This window comes from Saccostrea cucullata, unplaced genomic scaffold (genome assembly GCF_032062105.1).
Source record: "Saccostrea cucullata isolate Sc308-1 unplaced genomic scaffold, CSIRO_AGI_Scuc_v1 ctg2663, whole genome shotgun sequence".
NCBI classification, from domain to species: domain Eukaryota; kingdom Metazoa; phylum Mollusca; class Bivalvia; order Ostreida; family Ostreidae; genus Saccostrea; species Saccostrea cuccullata.
The window spans coordinates 90598-102835 of NW_026940504.1; the positions used below are offsets into that span (position 1 = coordinate 90598).

General features: G+C 33.2%; 1 protein-coding gene across 1 annotated transcript; it reads right to left on the reverse strand.

The window, feature by feature from the left end:
* Positions 1-5722: 5722 nt before the first annotated feature.
* LOC134255529 (uncharacterized) lies at positions 5723-12238 on the reverse strand. Its single transcript, XM_062738061.1, has 6 exons — positions 12112-12238; positions 11273-11343; positions 8783-8993; positions 8384-8461; positions 7985-8071; positions 5723-6376 (listed from the first exon to the last, which is right to left on the reverse strand). Exons 1-6 carry the CDS (start codon positions 12208-12210, stop codon positions 5930-5932), a joined length of 993 nt encoding a protein of 330 aa, XP_062594045.1. The 5' UTR covers positions 12211-12238; the 3' UTR covers positions 5723-5929.

Sequence of the window (12238 nt, forward strand, 5' to 3'; positions counted from 1 at the left end):
TGTGTCATGACCTTGACCCAAGGTTATTTGGGGAAGTTCAAGGTCACTGGAATAAAAATTTCATAATTTGTTTTTGATACATATCTTTATTATTGAAAAACTTACTTCTGAAAAACCAAGCGGGGGGTATTTTGTCCCGTTTGGACAGTTCTAGTTATCTTTGCAATGAATAACTTAGGATGAAATTCATAAAAAGAAATATGCGACCTTAGAAATAATATCAACAATTTTAGAAAAACGTTAAAACCTATATATTCTTATGGAAAATACAAGTACACAATTCATTACATATAATGATTCATTATTTCGACAACACTTTTTTCACTTACAGCTGATAAAATTAAAAGGTTTCTTTTGACATTGTTCTCTTCTAGATCTCTTTTATACAACCTTCTTGTACGAGCTTGTCAGAGTCGGATAATCCCGACACATTGTGGACTCAGGATACCCCATGAGTAGCTTCAAAAAAAGAAAACTTGAAAGATAAGTCAAATACATTGTGACACAGACATCACTTACAAAATTGTTGAAGGCATACCTGTACATCGTTTTGTATTTCATGCTTTTGGTTTCAGGTAGTAGTTGGGTAAGGGCTCCGCAAAATGATGGAGCCTAAGTGCTGTTAAACAAAGATGTTCACCCACCAACCAAAAACAATTCTGCAAAACGTACTCAGTAAATAAATTCAAAACAAGAATGTTAATACAAGACAACAGTGTAAATCTGCGTGTATCAGGGCCTTGTCACTGCAATACACAACTTGATGAACTCTGTTTGATAAACATGAATTGAATTTCCAAAGCTGAGAAAACAACATTCAAACATCTGCAGTACAATAATGTTCCAGGGTCATTAACAATGGCTTTATTGTATATGTTTTGAAAACTTTCGACATCTGCAATACATTAGTGTACTAGGGCCTTAAACAGTGACTTTATATTAATATATTTCGAATTATTCATTTTGAAAACATTAATTTTCGACATCTGCAGTACAAAAGTGTACCAGGGCCTTTAACAGTGAATTTACTTTTCTACCACTGTATTATTCACTTTGAAAATTTTGAATTTTCTACATCTGCAGTACAAATGTGTACCAGGGCCTTAAACAGTGAATTCATTTCATACAGTTTTATTATTCATTTTGAAAATTTTAATTTTCGACATCTGCAGTACAAATGTGTACCAGGGCCTTAAACAGTGAATTCATTTCATACCATTGTATTATTCATTTTGAAAACTTTAATTTTCGACATCTGCAGTACAAATGTGTACCAGGGCCTTAAACAGTGAAATCATTTTATATCATAGTATTGTTCATTTTGAAAACTTTTATTTTCGACGTCTGCAGTACAAAAGTGTACCAGGGCCTTAAACACTGATTCATTTTAAACCATTATAGTATTCATTTTGAGAATTTTAATTTTCGACGTCTGCAGTACAAATGTGTACCAGGGCCTTAAACAGTGAATCCATTTCATACCATTGTATTATTCATTTTGAAAACTTTAATTTTCGACATCTGCAGTACAAATGTGTACCAGGGCCTTAAACAGTGATTCATTTTACACCATTGTATTATTCATTTTGAAATCTTTAATTTTCGACATCTGCAATACAAATGTGTACCAGGGCCTTAAACAGTGATTCATTTTACATCATTGTATTATTCATTTTGAAATCTTAAATTTTCGACATCTGCTGTACAAAAGTGTACCAGGGCCTTTAACAGTGAATTTACTTTTCTACCATTGTATTATTCACTTTGAAAATTTTGAATTTTCTACATCTGCAGTACAAATGTGTACCAGGGCCTTAAACAGTGATTCATTTTGAATCATCGTATTATTCATTTTGAAATCTTTAATTTTCGACATCTGCTGTACAAAAGTGTACCAGGGCCTACAACAGTGAATTCATTTTAAACCATTGTATTTTTTATTTTGAAAATATTAATTTTCGACATCTGCAGTACAATGGTGTACCAGGGCTTTTAAAAGTGAATTCATTTTATATCATTGTATCCTTCATTTTGAAACTTTAATTGTCGACGTCTGCTGTACAAAAATTACATGTACCAGGGCATTAAACATTAACTACTTTATAATATTTTGTATTTAAAAACCTTTTTTTTTTGAAATATGCAGAACAATAGTGTATCAGGGCCTGAAACAATGGCTTTATTTAAATATATTTTGAAAACTTTAATTTTCAACATCAGTAGTACAAAATTGTACCAGGGTCTTAAACAACAGCTTTATTTAAATATGTTTTGGATACTACATTCTCAACACTTCAAATTTTTACATCTGCAGTACATTAGTATACCAGGGCCATAATGTAAACAATGACTTTATTTAAATATATTTTTGATAATTCATTTTGAAAACTTTATAATTTTGACATCAACAGTACAATAGTGTAGTAAGTGTACCAGGGCGATAAACAACGAATGGGGAATCCGTTTTATACATCTGCACTACCACGGTACTGGGTCCCATAACACCTAAATGTGCACCAGGACCCACATCAACTGCAGTGCACATATCACATCAACGCACATCTACCAATGACACAGTGCCTCATATTATGCTTCCAGTACTTATAATCATCACTTATATGTGCACCAGGACCCACATCAACTGCAGTGCAAATATCACATCAACGCACATCTACCAATGACACAGTGCCTAATATCATGCTTCCAGTACTTATAATCATCACGACATATTGTTAATTGCATAAAATCTTATTTCTTATACTGGAAAAAAGAACCAGATCAAACCAAAAACAATGTTTTAACTTTCTCTTTTGAGCATGTACATACATGTACAGGTAGATTCAGACACATCTTGTATTTCAATATATCTGTGAAATATTAATGAGTTGAAACTTTGTCTTTATACACTAAAGTCCAAAAAGAAACCAATTTCCATTTTGCATAGTTATTGCCCTTATACCCCAGCACCTACTGCGCTAGCAACTGAATCTACCAATGTACTTTCTCTTTGTATAATCTTACGTTCTCTTTCACAAAAGTTTCGGATATATGATAAACAAATTTTCAACCATATCTTCTTAATTGAAATCTTAAAATAAAGTGTACCGTCCCAAAATGTTTGTAAAGCATATAGAAACATTTTCCTAACAACCTACACAAACGTTACCCATAATGACATTATTTTCTGACGACTAGCAGAAGTCTTAGATTAATCTGAAGAAATAGAACAATATTTGTCTTTTGAATTCTTCTTTCTGGGATGGAAGCTTTGAATGCTCATGAATTCCATCTGATACCCGACCATTTTAAATCTTGCACTGTACTGAAAATCGATTTTTTAAATCTTACCTCGTCTAAGGATAACTTGATAATTAAACCTTAAAATTCTCTGACACACTCTTCAAATGACTCTCACATTTCAATGCCATCGTAACTAAAATCAAACACTTCTTTATCCTCTTTTCTGTTACGCTCAAATGTATTTTTTAACACAACCTGAAATGATAACATCTCCAATGCTTTCTGAAATAAACGAAAAGTTCTATAGAGTAGATTTTGTATACTAATTCTAAATGGGCTATTTGCTAAATGAATATAAAGTCGTTTACATCTCAGAATATTTCCCAGGAATCATAATGATTTCACAATTAAACTATTATTCATTTATTTTAAGATCCATATGAAAATTTTATTGATAAAAACCTGCAATGTTCAATCGTTATCTTATCAAACATATCTACTGATAATATATACTTATCAATTTCACTTCAAATGGATTGGAGTTTCTACCGCTGATGTATTGATTGTTGAGGTGCCAACCCTGGCCGTCTGCAAGCACTTGTAGCACGAGTCCCTGGACTGAGGTGTTGCAATGTAAGCGCTGAATTCGAAAGCAACAACAGCAAGGGAAAAAGGTTCACCATAGGATTGGAAGAAAAGCAATTTACTCTCTTTACTAAGATTCATTATAATGATACTTTCATGCCGTCTCCACCCTGCTGGAGAACTGCCTGTATTTCTATTATACTTATGTCTTGTTTGTTTTTTTTTTACGATGGTATCTTAAGAGCTTTGTTATTACAAACATAAAATACCTTGAATTAATATCAAGTAGCTCTTAATAATTCCTTGTTAAACAAATGTTATACCTTGTTTCCCTCGTATTTCATTTAACCCGCTACGTTTTCGGGTTTAAATAGCAGCAAAAATGCAAATGAATTAGACGTGGACTGTGACTTTTCTGACTCAAGTAACAAAGGAATTCCTCCATGTGTTTCGTCAGACATAGAAATATGCCGCTCATAATCCATGGGGACACTGAATAGATGCGTCTGACTGCACTGAGAAAGAGCCTTCGAATGGCATTTAAATTTTACACACGCTAAAGCGTGCGTGCTTTAACAGAATACCTGTAGAACAGGTATTCTATAAATACATGTACTTTAACCAATCAGACCGACACTCTTCATATACACTAGATTAACACGTGTCCGATTGATACACGTGTTATGATAACTTCAATAAATACATCTCATGTAATTATTCTTTTAAGTAACCGAAGACTTTTTATGTGTATCCCATATTTCGTCGATTAACGCTTGTCTAAACATCAATCTTGGATTTTGAGCGACGCGTTCAGAGCATACAGATTAAATGACATTACAATTTTAATAATTTACATCATCTACATCGTATTTTGAATTTTTCTGCCAAATTTTATGTTTGTATTTTTTGTTTTAAGGCAGTTATCAACATTTTGTAATTGCGTGTGCGACGCTCCTGTTACCGATCTACATGCATTTTTCACGTAATTGACGGAATAGTCGAATTAATTATTTGATAATTGGAATTTTTTTATTAATATTTTTGTTAAAATGATTTAAGTATACAATTAACGACCGAATGATAAATAGTTTTTATATAGTGAATTGTTTTAAAATTATGAAAATAGCGCAAATGCCGCCGCAATAGTATTTTTTAACCTTTTGACACTAACACCGTGCGCGACGTCTATACATTTATTGAGTGAGTTCGAGGGCAACATTCATGCGTTTTGTCGGACCCAAGAACCAAACTGTTTGCCGGAGGCCGTTAGACAGTATTGTTCGAAGGTCGACAAAACGCATTTTTCCCGAGAACACAGTCAATAAATGTTTTGTTATACCTATTATTTTAATTTTTTTGACATTCATGTACATGTATCTTGTAATGTCTTCTGTGATGTAACCCCAGCTCCGTCACTGTTGTATAACGTAGGCGGTCCAACATCTTCTCGACAGATCCAACATCTCACTCAGTGGTCAAAAATCGATTTATTTGAGAGAGAACGATCATAGGCATTTATGCCTGCTGTTCAATCCATTTCTATGAATAAAATATATTTTATACTCAAAATTTATTTATTATGCGCGCTCAGTAAAACATTACACATGTTAGACTTTTTCCGTATATATTTATATATAAACACATGTTAAAGATATAACAATAATTATCAAGACCCTGATAATCTTCATTACTTCGCAGATCATGATGAAAAATTTACATTAATTTTCAATATTCAAAAAAATTAAATTTCTATTTGATAAACATTTTTTTTTCAATAAACCTACAAAACTTTCTTCGATCAGTATTATTTTGCCTGACTCAATTATTTTATTTTGGAAAAAAAAATCCACAACAATATATATGGACATATATTTATGAATATCAGTATCAATTATTTATAACAACTGTTTGTACAATTTAACACCATTGTTTCCAAGTAAAACTTGTATGATACCAGAGGTTAAGGTGGATCCTATTTAATAATAAAGTTAGAAATCTAAACAGTTTTTGCTTTTTTCATCTCGATACTGTCTTTGTCCTTGTTGTTAGATGGACCGCTCTTCGGTTCTGGAGTTGATTTCCCGTCCCTAGGAGATCGTTTCTTTTAATAGGGACTATCTCTCTTACTTTCTGTATTGGCCTCTTTGGTATTTTCCCCAGATTTCTCCTGATTCACACCGCTGCCAGCAGCTGATTGGGGCGTGCTTCCTCTCCTCTCTGCTGTTGTCTGCTTTTCTCCTGGATCATAACTACCGAGAGTACAAGACACGCAGGAATATTTTCCTTTATTCAATACCCGATTATCCAGGCAGAGGGCTGGTCTATTCACTCGCAGTTTACATGTGTCACTTTCCTTGCAGTTAGTTGTGATTAATTTGAAAGTCTCTTTTGGCTGCTTTCTTGGGATATCCCAGACGAACTTGCCCCCCTTATGATGTACTTGTACATACCAGCATACATCGACACAAGCTTTTAGATACCGCTGTATTCTCTCATTATTTTGAAGCACGATCTTTCCTTCTCTGTCTTTTAACACATCATGGGTGCACTTCTGGGAAAAATAGTGAATAGACTTTAGAATTAATGGTGCCCGCATGTCGATGAAACGTATTTTAGTTGTATATATACCGGTATATAACACAGATAATCTTTATCCTCTATCTCAGGCATATCTTTTCATTTAATACCAGATAAAAGTCTTGTTAATTTCTTGTGGAAGTATTTGTTAAAGATAGGAGTTTAAAATATGATAAAATAGTGTAAACACTTGTTAAATAAATAAAATCATTGACAAATGCAATCTCTGATTGAAACAAAAAACAAGAGGCACAGGGGCCACATCGCTCACCTGAGCACATCGACAAGGAAAAAGCACAGATCAGATAAGAACTGAAAAGTTTACTGAGGGGGGGGGGGCTACCCTTTCTACCAAAAAGGGCCATGATTTGAACAAATTTAAATCTTCAATACATGAGGATGCTTACATGTCAATGAGACTTACATACATAGCTTTTCTGTTCTTGGGATTTTTCCTTTATTTTTCTATGAAAAAATTTGATCGACCTTTGGGCCCCACCCTATCCCTGGGGTCATGATTTGAACAAACTAAAGTCTACACTACCTGAGGATGATTCCACATGAGTTTCATCTTTCCCGGCCCAGTGGTTCTTAAGTAGAAGAATTTTAAAGATTTTTCCTATATATTTCTATGTAAAAGTTTGATTCCCCATTGTGGCCCACTTTGATCGGCCATTGTGGCCCCATCCTACCCTGGGGGCCATAATTTGAACAAATTTGAATCTACACTACCTGAGGATGATTCCACATGAGTTTTAATTTTTCCTGCCCCAGTGGTTCTTGGGAAGAAGATTTTTAAAGATTTTTCCTTTATATTCCTTTGTAAAACCTTTATTGGCCATTATGGCCCCGCCCTACCCCCGGGGGTCATGATTTGAAGAAATTTGAGTCTACACTACTTGAAGATGATTCCACATGAGTTTCATCTTTCCTGGCCTAGTGGTTCTTGAGAAGAAGATTTTTAAAGATTTTTCCTATATATTCCTACATGTATGTAAAACTTTTATTGGCCCCAGTGGTTCTTGAGAAGAAGATTTTTTAAGATTTTTCCGATATACTCCTATGTAAATATTTGATTGGCTATTGTGGTCCCATCCTACCCCTGGGGTCATGATTTGAAGAAATTTGAATCTACACTATCTGAAGATGATTCCACATGAGTTTCATCTTTCCTGGCCCAGTGGTTCTTGAGAAGAAGATTTTTAAAAAATGCCATTAATTTTTCACTTATTCAGAATTATCTCCCCTTGGAAGAGGACATGGCCCTTCATTTGTACAAACTTGAATCCCCTTCACCCAAAGATACTTTGTGGAAAGTTTGGTTGAAATTTGCCCAGTGGGTCTTGAGAAGAAGATGAAAATGTGAAAAGTTTACGACGACAACAACGACAACGACAGACAACGGACAAATTTTGATCAGAAAAGCTCACTTGAGCCTTCGGCTCAGGTGAGCTAAAAAAACATCGGTAAATATAAATTGACATAAATACGATAATATAGTATTCAAATAATAATAAATATTGTTAAAGTCATCTTAAAGTTTCTAAATCAATTTTATTTACAATAAAGAAACCCCCTTTACCTGAACTAAGTACTGTGTGACGTCAGATTCCAATTCCTCCTGAAACAGTCTTGCTGCTTCAGTCTGGTCTTCGGATATATTGTTCGCCTGCGCAAAGATGTAAAAAAAAAAGGCAACACTTGTTAAAACGTAGGCGCTTTCATTGATTTCTTCAGACGTTTTAAACAATTTAAACTTGTCTTCAAACGTTTTAAACAATTTAAACCACATACATTGAGAGAGACTTTACAACTCTTACATGTAATTAATCATAAAGAAAAATTAAGACAGAAAGCACAGCCAATTCAATTGTGAAATATTTTCTGTTTTGATGTTGTTTTTGAGCTTTTAAATGAATCTCAACGTACGGCGAAAAAAAAAAACTAATATAAAACTAAGATAATATACTAGTTTATTTACCTTTGGATGATAGCTCAATGCTCTTACCAACTCTTTCTGTTGCTGATCATGTTCTTTGCAACAAAATTCGAATGCCGACTGAAAAACAAAAAACATGTTACCGTCACTTACCAACATTTCTTTCCTTAAGAAAATTCACTATATTTCTCATGTTTTAGAGGTCCATGTCTGCCCTGCCCTGATTCGTTTGATTAAATTGACTTCTGTATATGATATACATTTAATTTTAAAAAACTGATGACATATTTCCTCATAAAAATTCCATCTATAGTTCTTTTAATCAACAGTGGTATTTTTTAAATCAAATTGGTATTAATATGAATACAATGTATCTAATTTTAGCTTATTTTTTACTTTATAATAATCAAGAAACAATCAAATTTCGGGATGTAAAATTACATCAGCGATGTTTCTGAGGTAGTTGGACTCTTCTTCAGGGATAACGGCGGTGTCTGGGGGCTCAGTTTTTTCGGGTTTAGGTTGTAACTCGCCCACTGCTGCGGTTCTTCTGAGGTCAAACTCTCTCCAGAGTTTATCTGCGGTGCTGCCATCTGTCGGAACAGAGTTACCCGGTCCACTGTTGCTTGTATTATTTTGTAGACTCTTCAATCTAAAGGCATATCGGACAAAAATCGTTTATATTATCGGTGATAGAAATTAAAAAGTTTTAGATACTTTTTTAGTGGGTGTGTTTTCTAAATTTCCATTACCGCTACATAGTCATTACCGCTACAAAAAACGTTACATTACCGCTACATAATATTATAAAAGTATAAATTACCGCTACATTGCCATTGTCGTTAGCCAGTCACTTATGTGTGTACAGATTGATTTTAAGTACAAAATATACAAGTATAAATTCTCCTGCTAACCACATGGAGGTTTTTTTTTAAAAATTATTTTTATTTAAAATCTATTTTATTTCATGAAACAATTTAAAAAGTTGAAAAATAAAATCAAGCATTGTTTATGGATAAAACCGACAGTCTTCACATTCTTTTGATCAGAATTCAAATCAAAATTGTTAAATTTCTTCACTACATAGTGCGTGAGTTCTGCTGATTGGAACTCATATTCGTACCATACAGTGTACCTGGCTATAGTTCAATATGAAGCGGTAATTAGTTGTTTTCGACCCAAAAAAATGTAGCAGTATTGATCGGTCGAAAATTGGGGAAAACAAGCTAATTCAGAGAATTTGTGTCCCCCGCTTAGGGAAAAAGTAAACAATGCAGAGTTCGGGGGAGGGGGGAGTCGGATCCCCCTGACTGAATTTGTAGAATTATTAAATGTATACATGTATATACTGAAGCAAATAAAATATGGCAATAAAGATTTGATTGCTTATTCTTTATTATGTGTATAGAAGATTCTTTTTATTTGGAATATTTAACACACTGTAATGATGATCTTATGAGTTTGTACAAGCCACACCTCATAATTTTTTCATTTCACATGCTAAATACTATCATTTAGTAAAAAAAAAAAAAGTATTTCGGGGAAAAAAAATAATGCATCGTCTCGGAATCGAGCCCGGGACCTCTCACATGTGAATCGGGAGACATACCACGAGACCACGGGGCCGCTCTACAAAGAGGCAAATTATGAAGTCACATATATGTATATATTCATGTTCGGTATTGTCAAAATTTTACACAATTCACGGTGTTTGTTTTATTCAGCCTTAATTAAACAGTTCTAATAGATGTCATAAGAACATAACGTCCGCCGAGAACCTGTTTCATACGCAATAACTCTCCTCATGCCTCTGTGCTAAAAATAGCGACATGTAATACTATAAATATACTGATAAAACAAAGGGGGCGGGGTACTTTGAGAGGGGTGAGAGAGGTCCTAGGGAGTTTTGATATAGAATTACATTGCATAAGCTCAAAATCTTCTTGAAATATCGTCCAGAAATGATAGTGTTACACACACACAGAATGTATAAATTTAGGACCTTGAACTTTGACCTTTTGACCTAAAAATTAATAGGAGTCTTCATTAGGCTACAGGGAGTTGTTATGTAAAATTTCATTGCAATAGCTCAAATGGTTCTTGAGATATCGTGTGGAAACGAAAGTGTTATAACAGACAGAATTTGCTTATTTATGACCTTGACCTTTGACCTTTTGACCTCAAAATCGATAGGGGTCTTCTTTAGTCCATAGGGAGTTGCTATGCTAAATTTCATTGCAAAAGCTCAAAGGGTTCTCGAGATATCGTGTGGAAACGAAAGCGTTACAGACAGACAGAAAGACGGACGGACGGACAAACCCAAATTAATATCCCCCACTTTTCAAGCGGGGGACAAAAATGTAGCGGTAATGAGTTGAAATTTTTGGCAATGTAGCGATAACATTGACTCCCTTTCAAAAAAATATTATCACTATGATAAGTAGTGGATAGTATTAACCCTAATTATTTGCAAGCAATCAAGAAAAAAATATATTTAGTAATAAGTGAAAAGAAAAATAAGCATGCACAATGTATCAAGCTTTTATTACAATGCATAAATAATTTTGATGAAAATTATATAAATGATTATAAATTAAGTGGAATACACAATATTTCACACATTAAATTATTTTTATAAAAGGTACATCCTCTTTTAAACAGTTTAAAACGTATTTTAAATTTAATGCAAACCATTATATTTGCTGACTTTAAAGGTGTATTTGTTTCTGAGTCATGTTTTAATATATAAAATATATCAGATGGAGGACTATAATCAATTTAATTATAAGAATGGAAGAAATGCATATACTATTTGAAAATGCATGGAATTGTACTATACTAAGCAGGAATATTGGGAACTGCATGGAACATTGTCAATCTAATTTATGTTGATAAAAATTATTAAGTAGCTAAAGGATAAATTTTTCAAACCTTTCCTGTACTTTTTTCACATGTGAATCTTCCTGTTCTATTTTCCGTTGAACTTCTGTCTTTTCTCTGTCCTTATGTTGAGAAATAATAATAATAATAAATAATAAAATTAACTGATTTTCATAATCATCACTGAATCTATGCAATATTAGTTTGAGTATGTCTGCATTTATTTTTTTATTATTTGAACATTTTATTTTTTTAATGAATTAAATGAACAGAAATCCAGTTCTAACAACTTTATTAGTTCCTCTCCTTATACATGCATGTTAAAAGATGTAGTTGCAAAATATCGCATTGAAATGTAAAGTTTTAACAAATGGTATTAATATATAATGAAAATTCTGATTAATGACATAGCAAATTAAAATCTATAAATTATGCATTTTCATGTCACCCCATTAATAATAAATTTGTGTCAAATGTGGTCAATTCGTTCAGTGAAAATACGACTCAATCGAGTCAATGGAGAAGAGTTTTGTCGTCCTCATGGGACAAAGAGAAAGTATAAATTGTATATAATGATTATTGATATACGTATGTGCAGTGTACATACATGTACATGTATACTGAGTATACGAAATACAATATACATGCATGCACGGAAGAGAGAAAGAGTTGCGTGATTGTTAAGAAAGACACACTAACAGGAGGAATTTATACATACACATAGTGACATACATGTACATTATAATGGATTGTTAGGGGAGTTAGCTCAACTAAGCTATAGAATGGACAACACAAACAAAAGGTTTACGACACAATCAGGAATTCACACTTGTTTGCGAGTAACCCTGACAAGGTTAACAATTTAACAAAATATATATACATGTACTTACCAGTATTTGCGTTATAAGATTTCTTATTTGTGTCAATTTTTCATCTGAGTGTATACCAGGTTGATTAAATTGGTCTAATACCTGCTTGAGTGTCCCCATTTTTATTTTTTACTTTCGATTTGCACAG

What these genes read in the sequence shown, in the direction of transcription:
- LOC134255529 (XM_062738061.1), bottom strand. Translation starts at nt 12,210, where the DNA reads ATGGGGACACTCAAGCAGGTATTAGACCAATTTAATCAACCTGGTATA. An exon ending in CATTGAGCTATCATCCAAAG is followed by an intron (nt 8,072 to 8,383) that starts GTAAATAAACTA and finishes ATCTTTGCGCAG; the next exon opens with GCGAACAATATATCCGAAGA. An exon ending in TCACACAGTACTTAGTTCAG is followed by an intron (nt 6,377 to 7,984) that starts GTAAAGGGGGTT and finishes TATTTTTCCCAG; the next exon opens with AAGTGCACCCATGATGTGTT.